A 20,692-nucleotide genomic window follows, 5' to 3' on the forward strand; every position below is an offset into this window, starting at 1 on the left:
ACATGCCTAATAAAAAAAATTCCGGTTTAAATTTTATTCTCTGTTTCGTAATTTCCTCTAACCATGATCTGATTCTTTGCCAGTATCTCCATGCATGGAGTTTCTTTCTTTTTAATGAGCAGATTACCCAGGCAATAATAACACCCCATTTCCTAGATGTTAATCAGAAAAGAACCAATTAAAAAACCTTTGATCTATCATTTCTTGAGAATTTGTGGTGGGCTTTTTTTTAAATCTCCTTCATTGTTCCAGCAGTCAGCTTTGCTTCATATTTTTCCTATTTATTATAACAACTAGGTCGATTTTCAAAACAGGGAAGTAAGTAATTTCAGAAGCAAAGGTACAGATAAGAAAAATCCTCTTTGTATCATTTTGCTCCAGCTTGAGAATTTACATATTATTTTTGAATGTTTGGTTATTTATGAAAAATGCAAGCATCTGAGATGGGTCTTCCATAGCACTGGCTTCGTTTTCGTGCAATAGGTGAATCCAATCTATCATTTTCTATATATTAGATAAAATTTTTAAATGAAAAATTAAACATTTATTTCAAAAGCAAATAATTCTTTACACAAAACCCTTCAAATCCACTTTGGCTGATCGGGTCCAGGGGAAGAGCTTTTTCTGCTGTGACTCCGGCCCTTTGGAACATCTGAGGTGAGATTGGCTTCCACCCTTCTATCCTTTCCTAAGAGCCTGAAGAATTGGCTATGCCAGTTGGCTTGGAGCCCCAATAGGGGAGCACCAAACTGGAAATGATTGGTTGACTAATAGCAGTTCCACCCACTCCCCTATGTTGTCCTCCGTTACTCCACATCATTAGTTATAATTTGTATTTTGTTGTAATTTTTATGTGATTTTATTCATGTTTATGGTTTCATTTTAATGTGTAAGACACCCAGAGTCACCTTGTGGCAACATGGCTGGTAAACAAATGTAATAAATAAAATAAAATAAATAATTTCCCTAAGTACATTAAATTTATAGTCCTGGGATTAATGTGGATTGGTGTACATACAGTACATGGACTTAGTCCATGGCTACAATATAAAAGTGGTTTGCCATCCCTTCTTCAGGATTTCAACTCCCCAGTCAGTCGAAACCTTAGATATTTCAATTCCAGTTAATGTTATCATAGATAGAAAGTAGACAGGCAGGCAGGGAGATTCAAAGGACACTTGTATGTTATTGAGATCAGTGCCATTATACAGGTTTTTGAAAGTTTTCTTTCTAGTCTCTTCCCTGTTCTGTAGTAGAACATTTTCAGTACAAGAAGAAGTTATAATTGTTTTCTTCTGTAAAAGGCACTACAGTCCATTACTTCAATAAAGTGAATGCTAGCAGCACAGCAAGCTCAAGCAGAAGAAAAAATGCGTGTTTCTGAAAATGTGTTTGCATTACTCTAGTAGCTGCTGAATGCCATCAAGAACAAATTACATTTTGGTATTAAGACTAAGCAACCATTCTTTATTACCGAAGTCCTCACTTACCGACTACTCCTTCAGCAACCATTCAAAATTACAATGACACTGAAAAATGAGACTTAAGACCAATCTTCAAAGTTGCAGCTGAAGCAGTATCTTTATGGTCACATGATTGTGATTCAAGTTTTTAACAATTGGCTTACATTTCAACGATGTAGCAGCATCCTATGGTCACATGATGGCCAAGCTTCACAGCTGGTTTCTGATAAACAAAGTCAGTGGAGATACCTTCAGAAAGTTGGAAGTCATAATCATGCAATGTTATTCTTAATGACCTGCAGTGATTCATTTAATGGCCGCAGTGGGAACTAATATTACAAGTTGGTGGGGTCACTTGATGTTGGATTTCATGACCATGTTGCTTAGTGACAGAATTGCTGGTCCTTATTGCAGTTGGTAAGTGAGGACTACTATACATGCGTAAAAATATGGTTCCGTGATTTCTCTAAGCAAGCATTTATACAACCAATAATCACATGTATAGGTATTGAACACCAACTGCTGTTACTTGTCAAACATCTGAGAAATATTCCTCACGCACACCTATGCACTCTTGGATAAGGTTGATTGGGGCGGTGTGAAAGAAATACCTATTTTTCATGAATGCCAGTATATATATCTTAACAAATTCAGCATTTAACTTTCTGAAGGACAAGAAATAAAATGGAAGCTTTTAATGGGAGATATAAGCTTTTCACTTTAATAAAAGCTATAAACTTCCATTTAGCTTGGACATTTCTAAACCCAGTTAAAATTAAGATCTGTTTAAATGTGACCTTGTACATTTATCTTCCTCATACTACCTAATGTTAATAGCTTAAAATGGAGGATAATAAGTGCTAACTGAATCTAAGTAATGATTTACCAAGTATGATTATAAATCAAGACAAGTGGAAATTGGCATGGCCTCATTGAAAGGAGAATTTATGTTAAATAATTCATAGTGATATTAATTATTTGCTAAGAGAATCTCATGATGGCCACAATGACACCTCTTTTGTGCATACATTTTTATTTAGCCAGTCACTGATGCTATTCTCTCCTATGGTCTTGGCAATTCTTGTAAATCTCAAGGATTTCTGAGAAGCAAAGTCAGAACTTATCTATGAATAATTTTCCAAACCAGAATGGCATTGAGTTCTTTAAAAGAAAAAGAAAAGAAGATTGATGATTTGCAAGAAAGAGGTTCCCAAACATGAAATTCCCTCTTAGGAAATTTAATGCCCATTTTATAGCTCTTAATTATGTATCTCTGGCTCCTGCTTTCTGCTCATACAGTGACTATCCTTATGCATAAATGATACAACTTAAGTATCTGATCCATGTACTTCAGAAATCATAGAATTTATCAGAGGTTAAACTTTATTATTAGATATATCCTTGCATAATTTAATCCCTGCCATTTTTCATCTAGCTAAAAGGATGAATTGTTTTCTTAAACAGGATTACCATCTGAATTACAACATCTTTTTAAAAAACGCACATTTTTTAAAAAAGTATGGTGATTCTCAAAATGTATCCACAGCAAATAACAATGACACCAACATGACAAAATGTGGGTTCTAACAACACAGTGCAAATTCTAACCTTTTGTAGTTATTTTCTGATGTTGCATGAAGGTAGGTAAGGGATGGAGTTTGCCTCACAATGTTGTGTGGCATGTTTTGCTACTTGCCTCTTTCCATAGAAACGTCTGTTAACTCCCAAGAATAGATAGAATGGATAGAAGAGAGTGATGACTAATCTCAAATTTTTGATTTGAGACATCATGAAATTGTAATAATTAAGGCGCTGATGAATAATTTTGATTGTTGGGGGGGCAATATGCTGATATTATAAACTGTTCAGAGAGTGCTGTAAAGCACTATGGAGAGGTATATAAGTCTAAGTGCTATTGTTATAGCTATAATTTTAATTTATTGTGCTTCTTGGATTTTCTCTTTCAGGTGGTAAAATAACTGTTTTAAACTAAGAATTGAGTATGCTTATGAATTTGGGAGGTGACATAGGTGAAATTATAAGAATTGCGTAACAAGGATTATGCAGACACAAACCCGTACACATGCATACATACAGATTTTTGCTCTCTTTTTTCTTGTCCTTCCAAACAAATGGGTAGTTAGAATTAACAGGGGAAAGAAGGAAGGAAGGAAGGAAGGAAGGAAGGAAGGAAGGAAGGAAGGAAGGAAGGAAGGAAGGAAGGAAGGAAGGAAGGGGATTATAGGAAGAAAGAATGGTTGTCCATATGCGTCAAAAGCTTAGACAGGGCCATGTTTCTTATTTTGGAAAGTTTCATCAATGTTAGATGTATGGATTAGCACAGCTGGCTAGGGAATTCTAGAAGTTAAAAATCCATAGAACTTGTTGCTGAGACTGAAAAGCACTGGGTTAGATTTCCATTCCTTTTGAGCATGAAAAATTACCTCAGAATCTTCTGTCTGCTCCACTGTGTGGGCGTGGAGGTGGGCGGAATCCAAATTTCATCATACAAAATTTTCTTTAAAGGTTGCATATTTCCTTCTGTGGTGTTTCTTACTGTTCATCTAGCTTTCTATTTTGCAGCGGAATATTGTAACAAAACAAATCCAAAAAGCACATCACAGAAACAGAACTATAATCAACTGAGAGTGCTTGATATCCACCCCCCAAAGGCTATGACAGTCAGGAAAATGAATATATGAAGGAAACTACAGCTAGAAGTTTAAAGTACAAATGGTAATTTCAGTTTCAATTTATTATAGGTTAGGTAACAATTGGAACTGTGTGGATACTTTGCAAAAGCTACTAAGTAATTTCCTTCATCCCCCAGTTCTTTTACACAAGAGCAACCTACATCTCTGTTATTGAAGATCTTCAATAAGGAGGCTCTTGTTCATGAGATCAGCTCTGATACAAGCTTCTCTGAAACACAAATTCAGTTCTTTGCTACAAATATACACCAAGAATACATCTGTGTTTGCTCCTCATAAAATTCCATCAGCTAACTGAACAAACTGGAGATGTTTCTATAGAACAGGAGTGTCAAACTCAAGGTCCATGGGCTGCATCCAGCCTGCAGGGTGTTTAAATCTGGCGCGCAGGGCCAGCCAAGAAATAGCAAAGGACTGGCCTGCAGTGCCTCTGCTAGCAAAAATGGGACGTGGGGGAGCATACGCGCCAGTGGTGGAATTCAAATTTTTTTACTACCAGTTCTGTGGGTGTGGCTTGGTGGGCGTGGCAAGGGAGGATACTGTAAAATCTCCAGTCAGAGATGTTATTTGCTGGTTCTCCGAACTACTCAAAATTTCCACTACCGGTTCTCCAGAACTGGTCAGAACCTGCTGAATACCCCCTCTGATGCATGCCACCCTAACAGCCCATTTTCGGCCTGGATGGCCTGCAACACCTTGCTGACCAAAATGGGGTGCAGGGGGCTGCACGCAGCCTTCCTATACCTTGTTTTGGCAAGCAAAGTGCCAGCAAGGTGCTTCAGGTGGCATCCATCCTGTCTCCCCTGCCCTGGCCAGGCACGGAGGTCTACAGTGCTGATCTAGCCCTCAAAGAAATCCAGTTTGACCCCCCTGCTATAGAACATAATTCTGTAGCTCTGCTATATTCAAAGCTAACATTTAACCCTTGCTGTTTTTATCTATCCTCAGCTTCCAAGTTGCTATTAAACATAGCTACTGTTTTTAGCTATTTTAAAAAAATAGTGTGTGCATTTCATTTACCAAAAAAAAGCCTTTTTTAATAGAATGCAGGTAGCCTTTGACTTACAACCACAATTTGGGATTGCTGATTAATGTATAACAAATTTCAATCTGTGTTTCTATTGTCAATGTTAGGGATAAGCACTATAGTAGTATTAAGAAATTACTTAGAGTTGGGGAATAGGGTCATTTCCTCATTGTCAAGGAGAGAAATTCTCATTACACAGGAGTGAAATTCTATATATTTTGGTAAAAGCACTTTTTTTCCTCTTAAAATGTTGTCTGCAGAAAATAAGCAGTGATAGAGCATTAGTGTTGCTGTGTGTTCATTTCTTTGAGCTACCGTAAAACTCTCCTAGTGTGAGGGCCGGAGTTGGAAAGGTAGGAAAATTGAGGCCTTCGGCAGACATGACAATTTTGTAAACACAGGCCAGGGGACATTAAGAGAAATGGACAGCAAGCAATTGGCTGCAATAAAATAGTAACAGAAATAACACTAGCCAGACATCAGAACATTGGAAAAGACACAGTTCTGAAGGTTTGCAGAAGATGATATTCATCATCAGAATTAAGACTGCCAGGTATCCATAATGTTCATCTATCCAAACTGCACCCTTAAATGTTCTGCTCAGTTCATATGTTTATTTTTATTTATTTATTTATTTTTGTCAGTTGCTTACAAGATAATAGGTATAATTAAAAAACATAGTTATGAATAATGGATACATATAAGAAAAAAAAAGAAACAATAGGACAGGGATGGTCGGCACATTGGTGCCCTTATGCATGCCCCCTACAGACCTCTTAGGAAAGGGGTGAGGTCAATATTAGACAGTCTAAGGTTAAAGTTTTTGGGCTTTGGGGAAGAAACCACAGAGTCAGGTAGAGTATTCCAGACATTGACCACTCTGTTGCTGAAGTTGTATTTCCTGCAATCAAGTTTGGTGTGATTAACCTTGAGTTTGTATCTATTATTTGCTCTTGTGTTGTTATGGTTGAAGCTGAAGTATTCATTGACAGGTAGGACCTTGCAATGTATGATTTTATATACTATACTTAGATCGGACTGAAGGTGGTGTAGTTCTGGGTTTTCTAGGTCTAGAATTTCAAGTCTGGTGGCATAAGGTATTCTACAACGAGTAGAGGAGTGGAGAACTCTTCTTGTGAAATATTTCTGGACTTTCTCAACTGTGTTAATAACAGATACATAATGTGGGTTCCAGACTGATGAGCTAGCAAATGTTTTGTATGCTCTAGTTATTAGTGTAGTATTACCAGAGAAAAAGCTACGTAAGATTAGGTTAATAACTCTTAACGCCTTTTTGGCTATGTAGTAACAGTGGGCTCTAGCACTTAGATCATTAGAGATAAGTAATATGTGCCAGTGCTATGCCCAAGATAGGGCTTCTGATGTCTAATCCTGACCCACCCATAATAGAGCTGAGAAATAAGATGGTGGAGAAAAGTTATTGAGATGCTAAAGGGTCAAAAGATGAAAAATGAGAAGATCCACGTTAGATTTTAATATAGCAATAGCACTTAGACTTATATATCATTTTATAGGCTTTAGAGCAGTTTACAACATCAACATATTGGCCCCCAACAATCTGGGTCCTTGTTTTATGGACAGAAGGATGGAAGGCTGAATCAACCTTGACCTTGTCAGGATTGAACTCCTGACTCTGGGCAGAGTTAGCCTGCAACACTATATTCTAACCACTGTGCCATCACAGATGCTCATCCTTATGATATAATATCATAATAACAAACACTGTTTTGAGGCAAAATCTATTGAAAGCTTTGTAACCGAAGCAAAGATTTAGTATCAAAAGCCACAATCACATTATAAAATCACATAACTGTTATTAATATTCCCTTTTGTTAGCTATTTCCTATAGCACCCATTATAATTCCTTTCTAAATTCCTCCTTGAAAGCTCTTGTTGTATAGAGGAAAATGCACTGGAACTTTATTCAGTTCTGGAATACATTATAGGTTTCTTCTTTAGAACTAGCAGAAGTGGGATGCGGGGCTTCCTGATCAGGCATGGAATTATAAAGTAACATGAAGGAAATTGCTGAACAACCAATGAAGTAATTGTTTTAAAAATGTTATTATGAATTAAAGCTACTGATTCATAGTTTGCTGAAACAAATAAATGTGGAAAATAACATTTCTAAAACCAAATACTGTTAAGAACAATTTGATTGGACACAATTCATAATGAGAAAAAATATATTTACTGACATTGAATTTAATTAATTGAAACAATAGTTTAAAAATGAAAAGATTTGAAACTGAAAAAATAAAAATGATCTATAAATGCAGTACAAGTAAACAACATAAACTTTAATTTGGTTGTAGCCGGGGTGGGATTCTACCAGTTCTCACCTATTCACTAGAACCAGTTGTTAACATTCTAAGCAGTTCGGAGAACTGGTTGTTAGAAGAAATTACTGGCCTAATCCTGTAAGGAAGGCAGGAAGGAAACATTCTGGTGTTGCTTACAGAAACTGCCTCTCCGTTAACCCTTATTGCATTCTTGGCAGGACTAGACTTCCTGTCTCAGGAACCTCTCTGGATTTTTTCCCCTCTTCTTTGCTGGTACTTTGCTTGTGTGGAGTGACCATTCAAAGTCACAATGTCACTGAAAAAAGTGACTTATGACCATTTTTCACACTTATGACTGTTGCAGCATCCCCATAGTCATGAGAGGCCAGGTGAGGAGATGCGTGCCTCAATGTGAGTGATATTGAGTTGGCCACACCGAGCCAATAACATGACCACCAAGCCATGTCCACCCAGTCACATGGCCACCAAGCCACGACCACAGAACCAGTTGTTAAAATTTTTGAATCCCACCCCTGGTTGTAGCCAATGATTTTTTAAACAGCCAAATCAAAATAATCAAATGGAAATACAATTGTCTAAATGTTAACAACTTAGATAATTTTTTTAGAATGCATGAAAAAGACTAAGGTAAAGGTAAACCTCTTTGAAATCCATTCAAAGGAAATACAGAAATAAAATTTTGCATGATATATACAATCACTTATGACTAAAACATTTACCTCAAATATAGTCCCACAAAAACAGTAACAATAGAAATGGACTAAAATTGAAATTGAAAACAAGCTACTATGTAATAAATCAGATGTCAAAGCATTAGCAACCTACAAAATTTGAAGTAACAAATACTGAAAAATTAGGAAAATAAAAAACAACTTTGAAAAGTAATAGAAAAATAATTGCAAATGTGATGGAAGGATGAAAACTTGATAGCAACTTCTATCTAATGTCAACGATATAATAGTAGAATCAAACAATTGCAACTGTCCTCATGAGAAGCAACTACTAGGAGTACTTCTGGGCAGTCTCAATCCTTCTTCATGTTCAGAGAGGAATTACAAAGAGATGGTCAATTTTCACTTTGCATGAAACCATCTTCAACTTGCTGTTCCTTCCTCAGAATTCCATAAGGGGTTTACATTGCTATGACATAAAGCACATTTTTTATGTTGTCTTCATCTCCACCCTGGCAGGCTCCTACTGTCTGTCTTTTTGATATTTGTGATATTTGTTTCAGTTACCTTACAACTTGAATGTTTCACAAAATAAATAAATAAATAAATAGCATAGCATAGCATCGCATAACAATGTAACATAACTGTTAGTATATATTATAATATGTTTAAAGTATGAATTACTTTTCTACATGTACATACAAGGATAAACTAGACAATAAAACTCTTTATGTCTTCTGTTTCTTGGGGAGAGAGTTTTTTCTAGAATAATTGTCTGGATTGAAAAGATGATGGAACCAACTGTATAGAACTTCGCACAGTAAGTGCTAATGGAGCCACTCTTATCCCACAGCTTTTTCAAATCAGTGAAAATAACACAAATGAATCTTTCCATAGTTTAGACATTTGTGGAGTCAATTTAATCTCTTGATTCGGTAGGATAAAACACAGTCTCCAGTGGGCTATTATCTCCCTCATCATCAACTGCTGAAATGATGAAAACAGATTCATAGCATCATGGACTTAGAAGCAGCCTCAAGGGTAGTAAAATTAAGTCACCAATCCTCAGATGTGAAGTTAATGCTGTATGTTTAGCCCATGGTTAGCAACTCTAACTTTATGGAATGTATTTGAAATGGTCATAGACATGCACTTTATTGAGTACATGCAGAGTTATAGCTTGCTTATGTAATTTGCTTTGCTAGTAATGATCCTGCACGACGAGATCAATGCCGAACTGACCATATATGTAATTGGCAATTCAGAATTTCTGTGGCTAAAGATACCACCCTATAAAACCCTATTCATGGGATTCATGATCTCAGCCTCTGTTGCTAATTTATTTGATTGATTCAGCATATAAGTTATTCATGTCTTGTCTTTTGTTTTGACATGAGGTGAACTTCCTTTAAAGGATTTCAAACAGGATTGGATATATCCCTCTAAATGGGTGTTTGGAATATACAGTATTAATGTTACTGCAATTGTGTCCACTTGTGATCTTCCCATACTTATCTGGTTGGCCACTGGCCACAATACTTTGAGGTACCTCAAGTATGATACTTCCAATCTTTTCAGAGTAGTCTGGTGGTTGCATATTTTTGCACAAAACTTCAGGAAGACCTCACTGCCTAATTCAGAATAAGGGAGAAAGGAAGTCCCAAGTGGTAAGTTGGAATGTATACAGGTAATCCTCAATTTACAACAGTTCATTTAGTGAACATTCAAAGTTACAACGGCACTGAAAAAAGTGGCTTATGATCATTTTCACACTTATGACCATTGCAGCATTCCCATGGTCACATGATCAAAATTCAGATGCTTGGCAATTAGATCATATATAATAATATATATATATTAGACTGGAACATCTGTAAGTGTATGTGTTAATGAAATTTGTATTTTTATCCATTTTATTTTATGATCTGTGAGTTATTTAATTATATTAATTTTGATAATATTTAATTCCAGTGTATTTATTTCTTGCCAACCCTAATGAAATCATTTTTATTTGTAGGGTAGTCATGTAAACTCACTTTCACCCTTTAAAGTGATAAATTCACACTCTTTGAGAACTTCTGCTTTAAGGAAATTTCTGAAAGACAGACTGAGGCAGTGCAATGAAGATGCTGGGCTTGTTGCCTGGAAAGCTGGCAGCCCAGGTTTGAGACCCAAGCACTGCATGACAGAATGAGCTCCCTGTCAGCTTTGAAATTCAGCTGCCACATATAGTGGAAGGGGGCGAGGAGTTGAAAAGTTCAAGGTTATTCTGTATGTCGTACTAAGAAATTCCAGTTGCAGTTAATTGGTTCTTGTGATTTATGAAGTGTAGAAGTGGGAAGAGAGAAGGTGGATTCTGTGTAACACGCAAAAATACTTTCACTTTGGGAAATTGCTGTAGACGCACCAGATCTGTTCCTAAATAAATCAATTGGAGAGAATATGTCTCGGAATGATTGACATCATGGATACTTTCTGGATGCCTTACACTCCCATCCTTGCCCCAGCTCCTTCCACCTAGCAGTTTGAAAGCATGCATCTTCGGACGGCACTAGCTCAGTGACCTTGAAATGGTGATTAGCATTACCCCCTATAATCGGCAAAAGCTAGTGGAGTAAAACTTGCAAAGGGGCTCCTGAAAGACAGGCAAGTTTTCATTAATTTTGTCTGTTTCATATGCTAGATTTTTGCTCTGAAAAACAAAATCTTCTCTACAGATGCCCTACATTGCTACAAATTAGGTCCAACAGGCAAAGTGGTGCAGCTTAATTTGTTTCTGCAAGGTGGTACTGCGATGCTGACACACTAAACAATTGGCTCACAGAGATGTATCGTGCATTCATTTCCCATAGTTTAATGTGAAGTATTGACTATTCTAATGCTTGAGGTGCCTCCTAAGGTTTAGCATTCTAAAGTAAGCTAGGTGTATTATCTCTATAATGCAACTAGCATTTGCATTCACTCGCCCACTTATATTGAAGCAGCTTATTTCATCTATTTCCTCTTTTAAAGCCTTCTGTTCAACAAGACTTTAAATTGGCTGTGCAATTCAGAAAAACCATTAAGATATATAGCACCGATTCCGGAAGCTCCATGCAGTTTCTGCAGTTCATTTCTATAGACAGTGACTTACACCCTAATGCTGTAATCAATATCCACTTACTTGGATGTCAGCATCATTGAACTCAATGGGATGATCTCCTTCGACCTACAGCTCAATGTAACTGGCATTCTGACAGCAGCAAGTAGGTATAAGATTGCATAATTCCAATATGTCAAGGATGACGTGATGAATCAACATTACAGTACATATTCTCCTAAAGGTCCTGCTCTGCACAGCATCCTAAAAATCAGAATTTGGGGGAACCCTAGGTCTTCTCTTCAGTGAGACTCCTTAAAATGGCAGCCTCTTATTTTTAGGCTTGTGCAGAAAGCTTAAAAAAAAGTTGGGGTATTTTAATAAATATCAAAATAACGTTGTGCTCTTGTCAAGTTTGAAACACTTCATCCTAATAATTTTTGAAGTGTGCAGACTCCTACAAATTATTCCTGCCAAAAGTTCTGAAAGCAGAATACCATTCCTTTGGTGGCAATATAAGAATAATGATATGTCACATGTAATTCTTTTTGCATTGAACTTGGGGTTAATTTCCTTTATCCTCTATCCTATTTGTATATGCACTTATGATCAAGTCTGTACAAATATATTTAAAGATATCACTGACATTCTTTGTTTATATGTTTCATAAATGAAGGCTGAATCTCCCCCTGCAGTGCATTTCAAATTCAAACTGTCAGTTAAAAAAAAAACCAACTAAGTTGTCCCATTACACAGGGGTTTGGTGGAAGGACAGTGTGTATTGAATGCTGGCATTTTGCATAATTGTGTCGCCTGCAGGGTTGCCACCTGTCCTAATTTTATCTGATTAAGGTGAAAGCTGTCCTCATCTTGCCAAGAGGAAACAGTGCAAAGTGACATCATAGAGCACAGTCAAGGAGATGGTGTGATTATATATGTTGGTAAAGATGTGACAGGGATAGATATATTTGGTGGTATCAAATGCATGGAAATAATGCTGATCATCTAGAGGACTTTGATACTTAAGCAAACAAGTCATTATTTTCCTGCCTCAATATTTAATTCATTTTGTGCATAGTATATTTCTCTGAATGGCCTTCAATAAACCGGCTGAATGTGACTCTGTACAAGTTTGATCTTTGGCCTAGAGCGACTCTGCCTCACTTAAAGTGAAGGGCATTTATGTAGCATTCAAATATTGATTTAAGTCCCCACCAAATGACTTTTTATGGATTCAGAAAAGTGTGGCTTGGTTTGCAGCAGTCTCTCCTGGTATGCTGTCCTTCAAATGTATTTGGGATATATATTTGTGAGCTGACAGTTCTGGAAGTTGTAGCTTCAGCATATCTGGAGGAGGGAAGGTCGGTTAATAGAAATGGAATGTGATAAGTGAAGATGAAGTGATGTATGTCATTAAAAGGAGTGAAGCTGCTGTATGCATTGCTGTTTTGGGTTCCCTAAGAGCAGTGATGGGATTCCATTTTTTTTACTGCTGGTTCTGTGGGTGTGGTTTGGTGGGCATGGATACTGTAACATATCCAGTCAGAGGTGGTATTTGCCGGTTCTCCAAACTACTCAAAATTTCCGCTACCAGTTCTCCAGAACTGGTCAGAACCTGCTGAATACCACCTCCGCCTAAGAGCTATGTGATACTGCTCTTTTTGACTAAAGATAGACTCTGACTGATCTGCATTTAGGATTCAAAGCAGTTCAAGAAACTACTTCAGAGAAACCATCCTTCCTGATGGGATATTCCTAGTTTTCTTCATAACATTTGTTTTTGTTTTCATTTCTGGCCAGCGTTTCTTTTTCTGCTTCCTGGGATTATGCCACCCAACATAACCAAAGCTATAGGTAATAAATTGATGGTTAGGGCAGTACTTCCTACATCAGTCTTAATGGAAGTTGTAAAAACTCAGATCATCCTGCAAGACTGAAATGTATTTCAGCCCCTTTTCACAGTAGCCCCCTTTTCAGAGAAATACAACCAAATAATGAAATGCTTTTTAATGCCATCAAATTGTTCCAGAAAGTTGTCTTCCTTTTTTTTTGCCTGAGTGCTAATTACAGTGTCACTGTACAGAGTATACTTAGTCCTCAACTTAACACAGTTCATTTAGTGACTACAACAGTTCATTTAGTGACCATTCAAAGTTACAACAACACTGAAAACAGGGACTTATGACCGTTGTTCACACTTACGACCATTGTAGCACCCCATGGTCACATGAGCAAAATCCTGACACTTGGCAACTGACTCATATTTATGACATTTGCAGTGTCCCTGCGACAGGTGATCCCCTTTGGTGACTTTCTGACAAAGAAAGTCAATGGGGAAGCAAGATTCACTTAACAGCTGTGTGCTGGAGCCATTCACTTAACTAATAATGTAGCAAGAAAGATTGAAAATGGGCAAAACTCACTAGACAAATATCTTGCTTAGCACGGCTCAATTGTGATCATAAGTTGAGGACTACCCGTATATTTACTGCTGTTGCTAATTTCTTCGTTGTGTAAAGACGGAAGGACAACTTTGATTCCATATGTAAAATGACAAAATTAATTCTACAACCTCAGTATCTAGCTATCTGATTTATACACTATGTCACTCCAAAGACTCGGTTACCCTGAAGCCCTCTAATATTCTTCTTTTAATCCAATTGTTAATTTTTAAAGGATTTTCTTTTAAAAATAAAACCCCTATCTTTTGCCTTTCACCTGTACATCCCTATTCTCCTTCCAGTTCTTAGTAATTAAAGTCTACTTTTGCTCCACAATGATTTTTTTTTTTTACTCAGCCACTAGTTGGTCTTTTTCTGTCCTTCTTAGAATCATTTTCACAGCATGGAGAAAGTTCCCATACTCTCTCTTGCTCTCTGGGAAAAAAAAAAGCTGACAATCTTCAAAGGCCCATGCCAGCATGAAAGTTGAAAAGAGCCTGCTTTGGAGATTTCATCTTTTCTTTGAATAAAAGATGAAGAAGATAAATCTTTTCATGAACTGGTCTGATTGTGCTAAACAGCAAGAAGGGCACAAGTGCAAAGCACCTTTCACCTTCTATTCATGTCATGAGCTTTCTACTATAATATTTATGGATACAATATTAGTAAAGGAGGGATGTGTTCTAGATGAAAGCTACTTTTGAAACCAAAAATAAAAAAAAATGATATTACTTTGTTCCCTAGGCCTGTTGTGCATATAGCCTCAAGTTATGTACAATAACAAGGCAACCAAAGTTAATAAGTATAAATAGCATGGCTGGCAGCAGACAAAATTGCTACTGTTGAAATGAAGCCAAAGAAAGTCACCTTGTGTTGAAGAGAAAGTGTCCCTTGCTGAACAAGAAAAGTTGTCTGTCAGTGTCAGCAGGGAGCTGTCCAGCAGCTTCAGCAAGTGGAGAAGTTCATAATGACTCCCTAGAAGAGGGGCTTTTCTGCTCAAACTTTCTGGTTTTCTAGGGGGAACTGTATTTAAGAACATAATTCTATCATTCGGTTGTGCTCAATGAGCATTGTGGAACTGGGGCATCAGCTTCAAATCTGTGTCTTCTACATTTTGGCTTTCAGTAAATCGGAAAGTAAGTTAGCAAACTTACTAACTTTAGTAAGTTTGTTAGCAAGTTGATCTATTCTCCATAGCACCCGAGGACAGGACAAGAAACCATGGGTGGAAGATCATCAGAGGGAAATTCAATCTGGAAAAATAAGGAGGAATTTCCTGACTGTGAGAATAATTAATCAATGGAACAGCTTTCCTCCCAGAGTTGTGGGGGCTCCGTCACTGGAGGTTTTCTAGAAAAGATTGGACAATCATTTGTCCAGGATAGTCTAAGCTTGTGCAGGGGGTTGGACTAGAAGACCTCCAAGGTCCCTTCCACCCTACGTGATTCTAATTTCAAGTACTTCACCCACTTACCATATAATGAGATGTTTTTTTAATGGTTTTCTGAAACTGAGTTTCACTGAGGATTTTTATTAATGATGTTTTTTATAGTGGGATTGCTGGCTGTATTAAAGCTGTATTAATTTATTGTAAATATCAGCTGACATCTACCAAGGCTGGGAGTTTTCTCCTTTTATATGCAGTCCCCATGAGATGCCAGCTTAATTCATAGAAGGCATGACTTAAGGCAAGAATCTGAATCTAGCACTTGATTCTTTCTCTCCATTCATTTTAGAAGAGTCAAATGCATCCACATATAATTCATTTAGATAATAATTATGTATATGAATTAAATGTGCATTTATTTGAATCCCAAAGTCAAGAAAAATTAAAAATCATAACAGTTCCTCTTTTTACTCCTTGAGGCCTGTATCCAGGGGTTTTAAAAATCTACATTTTAACACTAAATGTTAGTGTATTACTAGTGTGTGTGTGGATCATGATTAAGTGCACGATTTGTTAATAAATCTGTTAATTGTCTTCACTAACCAACTAAACTAAACCCTTGGCCTGCTGATTTTATAAGAAATGGTCAAAATTTGGCCCTGAAGTTCTCTTTTAGGTTGTTTGAATGGGCTGCCATATAGCAGTGAGATAGAGAGAAAAGCCAAATCTAACAACCTCAAGAAAGGGAACATAATTAAACATTTAGCCCCAAATGAGATTCAAATGAAGACAGTTTAAAAAATGCCCAGTTCTTTAAATACTTTATAATAAAAGAAAGCACTCTGAAATGCAAACATTTTCCCTGTTGATATTTTTTTTTATCTGCCATAAAGGTTAGCAAGAAGGTATCATTGAAGCAAATGGCATAGCGGTCCATTTACTTTGAGTAATTTGGCCTTAAAGCTGCTATTAAGAGGGGAGAGCTTCTGCAAGCAGAGGCCAGAGCGCCATACAATCACTCTTGCAGAATTTTCCCTGTTTCAGCTGATACGCTCTCTCTATATTGCTAGCAAGGAATTTCCTGTCATTTGTTTTATCCATTCCAGTCTCGGGCAAGAATTGCATAGCATTTACTGTGCAAGCAAGTAGATTTGAGAAAAAAATAGAACAAGGAGCCAGAAGTCTTTGCTAAGGGATTTGGCAGAATGAATGTAAATATGAATCTGTATCGTCAACTAATGAACTTGGTCATATAACAGGCTAGGTTTTAAATCATATCAAAGAGGTATGGGAATCTCTCTGAGATAGTAAGGTGTTTTTTTTTCAGCACTAGAAGACTCATCGATAAAATGGAACCACCATAAATCTCCTGTTCCAGCAACAGATGGCAGCCCAAAAGTAGAGGTGCCCTTGCACAGGTTCATCTTGTAGACAGTTTAAATTATTGCAGTGTCTTCTAAATGAGGCAGCCTTTGAAGACCACTCAGAAATTACCACTGGTCCAGAATATGGCAGCACACAGAGTTATGGGTATGTCTACACTCCTGTTGCACTAGCTGCACTTCCAGATGCAATTCAAGGTGTTGGTTTATTACCTTTAAAGGCCTCTATGGCACCAACCCAGGTTATCTGGGGAACCACCTCTTCCTAACTCAAGTTCTACCTGCCAAGATAGGGCAGGAACCTTTCTCGTCTCTTCCCTTAAATGGTGCCATCTTGTGAGATCTGGGATATGTGCCTTTTCCCCTTTGAAGTTTGATTGGGCCCCAAACTTTTAACTTTCCAAAAAGCACTTAAAACTTGCTTTTCCTCAAAACACTGAAATAGGGTGAAATTGTTGAAATGAACTTCAAGAAGTGAAGTTCCTGGTTTGGGTTGTTTTGGATTTGGTTTCAGTTTTTGTTTCAGCTCTACTTTTTATTGTAAATTGATGTTGTTTTACCAACGTAAATCAATGTTGTTTATTTGTGAGAGGCCAAGAGTTTGACACAAGATAGACATTTTAAACATTTTATATAAACAAACAAACAGTTTTACAGTACTTCAGAGAAAGCTATCTGTTTGGTTTTAAAGAAAATAAAAAGACAAGCATTTATTTAAAGTTACATTTATTTAGAATCACATCAAAATGAGGATTTTACCTTTTGCCTCCCACTTTACCCAGGTTCAGGCAATTTCCTTAATCAACAGAGGAACAGTTGCTGCATATTATAATTTCATTGTTTTGCATATTAGTTTGCAATATCTTAGCATTGTTGGGAATGGTAATCTAGGTGGCCCCTGTGTAAAATTCCAGTACTAAAAGGAAGATGGCTTTATTTTATGTCAGGGAAGAATATGATCTCTAGAACCTCCTCAGATACATTTTGTGGAAAAATGTATCTGAGGAGGAAAAGCTCTTTCCTTTTATGTAATTGTCAGTGGGGAACTCTACATACATGAAGGTATAAGTTCTTGTTTGTTGCCATTATGCTGTAGGAAATAGAGTGTTGCACTAAAATGGAAAGTCAAGTCTCCATTTGGTTGACCAATTTATATTGCAGGATTTTTAAGGATAAAACAATGGGAACAAATCAGCTATATCTCCTTAAGCTTCTAGGTGAAGTAGTATGAAACTAATGGGCAATTTGGTAATCTGCAACTTCAGATTACATAGTGTACTGTAGCTGCAATCTCCAAAGAGAGATGGTTCCATATTATGTTATTTAACATCTCTTCTCCAATGCAGCACTGAAGATGTTACTTAGTTGGGAAATGAAATGTCTGCAAGAAAACAGCCAATCTCAGAGAGCACCAAGGGCTCCACAGTTCCACCCTGAGCTACAAATATTCTCTTCTATTGATCCCTCGCTAAAATAAAAAGCAACAGCATTTATTTTGCAAGTTTGCTATATTGACTTGTCAATCAAGAGTATGAATTTATTTTTTTTAATCAAATAAACAGCAATGACTCTTCGGATTAGCAGCATAAAATGTAAAAAAAGTTGAGTCGATTTATTAAAATAATTCCTTCTCCATCTTTATTTGCACTGAAATAGCAGTTGCTATTTGCATTCATAGGAAGAATGTACTTTCTGTTCTATTCTGTCCACATTATAAAAAGCTAAAGATCCAGAAATTGAGTCACGCTTAATGTATCCTAGATATTTAAGCAAAAAGGATCGATGTTTCACACTGTAGAAATGAAGGGTTAGGGTTAGGACTGAAAAGCTAGCATGTGCCTTCCCCAACCTAAGCATCCCTTGTAGGGGCTTAAATTTCCAAAGTTAATGGAACAACTTACCCATTGAGAATTTTGGGAATTGGTTCAAATATATGAATGTTGACTAGTTTGAAGAACGCTGAGCCAGCATCTTGCTGTTTCTTTCTCACTGTAAAATTCCTTTTTTCCCCTGTGTTTTTAAATAGTTTCTGACCAGGACAATAATGTATTTATTGCTTCTTGAAAATCACAAATCTCCATATCTCTTCCTTTGTCTTGATTAAATCTCTCATTGTCTGTTTACTGGATATAATTTGGTCATGTTTCTTTTTGCTGTGTATTGTCAATAAAGCAACTGTGATTAACTTTCTGTCCAAATTCTTCAGTTTTTTTTTCTTAATGGGAATAAACTATATGAAGGAGAAAAGGTTAACTAAAAGCAGTGAATTTTAGTACAATGAAGTCACTTACTAAATCCTTTGGCATCAGTGCCTGACACCTCTAGAGTGATTATGGGGTCATACAGATACAGTTCTTCAACACTAGTTTAGACATGAGAAGGATAAAGGTCTTACTTTCACATAAGCATTTTAATTACTTTCAACAGTTTGAAATTTGAAAAAAGAGTGGAAGGTTGAATCAGTATTTATCAGTGTACTATGACATTAAACTTGGCTGTAATTCTATTATAAATCTTTATTCTGGTATCTTTATTCAAGATCTAGCAACTCTTTTCTATAAGTGAGCTTATTTCTGGTGTTCACACACATCTCAGTGCTGAGATTTTTTAAAAAAAACATTTTAAACCATTTTGAGATAGATAGATAGATAGATAGATAGATAGATAGATAGATAGATAGATATATCTCAAAATGGTTTAAAATGTTTTATATATATATATATATATATATATATTGTAGAATATTGAACTTCCATGAAACTATAATTTAACTGATTCTCTAGGGAGGTTTCAGTGCCTTTCCATATAAATCAAGTAATATTTATTACCTTCTCTCATTATGGTTCTTTACATTTATTGCTTTGTATTTTATTTGATATAATATATATGCTAGTAAATAAATGTAGAAAGTAAGAAAAATATTATTTGGGTGGAATATTGGTTCTTGTATACAAACCCTAGAAGATTCTGTTATATTTTAATTAACTGTTTCCATGGATTTTAATCCTTCTATTCTCATTCATCATCTGTACAACATCTGTATGGCAAAAATGTTCATGGCTAACTCTTCTCCCTTTCTTCCATCCCATGTGCCACCCAGCTCAGTCTTAAGGAACAATATTCTATTCACAGATGCCTTCTTATATACACTCCACATGTTTGGGATTATAGTTCCCATCATCTTGTGTCATGCTGGCAGGTATTAATACAGTTGCTTCAAAATATCTGGCAGGGATTGAGTTGTCAATGTTTGCTTTAACTATAACTAAGATGATTAAGAAAACTCCATATACAAAATGCAGACCCCTTCAGATGGGATCAAACTTGCATGCATTCCTGATGCATATACTATATCCAAGATTTGTTTCCTTTCTACCAGAGATCCTCTACCAGAGGCCTAAGAGGGGGCAGGATCTTAGCTGAGATGGAGGGAGGGAGGGAGAGAGGGGTGGGGGAGAAGAGTATATGGTAAAAACTATAATATACTGGTGTAGGTTTGGGTGTAGATATTATTCTGGCACGATTGACCTAAGAACACAAAACTGCTGAGACTGGCTGTGTAGAAAACCTTCTTCTGCTAATTTGCCTATTTCTCAGCATCTCACCTGTGCAGCATTCCTAAACTGTTCTGAAATGCAGTATGGAAGTATATTCCTTCTAGGTTCACAGTATTTTATGATGCTGTTTATGCAAGGTATCCATCATTGATGCTGTAACTATGTGTCTCCTTGCGGTATATCATACTGAGCAAGTCAGAATCTGTTCTAACCTGCACTTCGGTCTCTCTCTTTATTGCAGCGGGCTGTCCAGATTCCTTGATTAAAGAGCTGCATCATTTCAGAATTCTTGGAGACGAGCAGGTGAGTGAGCCTCTGAAAGATGGTATCATGGTGCCCTGAATGATAGACACTAATGAGGCAGCTGGTTCTCTCTCCAGGGAAGTGCTCCAGGGAAGCATATCTCATAACCTTCCCAGTGCTCTAATATTGGGGAGCATGACTCCCATATGTGACCTATCTTTCACTTCCTTCCTTTCAATTGATTTATGATTATTCTCTGTATTCTTGTATTCTTGGTACTTAATTAATTGTTATATATGCACTACCTGCCACAGCTTTTCAACTCCGGATCCCTGAAGAAAACAGGCAGTAAATTTACAGGTGGACAAATAAGATGATAAAGGCTGCCTAAACTATAAATAGATGCA

The 20,692-nt window shown here is 36.7% G+C and overlaps 1 protein-coding gene across 5 annotated transcripts in view; it reads left to right on the top strand.

Annotated features, from left to right (window-relative positions):
- The window catches only part of PRKN (parkin RBR E3 ubiquitin protein ligase), a 737,950-nt gene that overhangs the window by 599,646 nt on the left and 117,612 nt on the right, over positions 1 to 20,692 (top strand). For all 5 annotated transcript variants that reach the window (XM_087938586.1, XM_087938601.1, XM_026705091.2 and 2 more), the window contains exon 8: positions 20,284 to 20,345. In XM_087938586.1, coding sequence (XP_087794712.1) covers positions 20,284 to 20,345 — 62 coding nt within the window. The remainder of the gene's footprint in view (positions 1 to 20,283; positions 20,346 to 20,692) is intronic.

The sequence above is a fragment of the Pseudonaja textilis genome, chromosome 1, assembly GCF_049901715.1.
Source record: "Pseudonaja textilis isolate UNSWEBS1 chromosome 1, rPseTex1.2, whole genome shotgun sequence".
Classification (NCBI taxonomy): domain Eukaryota; kingdom Metazoa; phylum Chordata; class Lepidosauria; order Squamata; family Elapidae; genus Pseudonaja; species Pseudonaja textilis.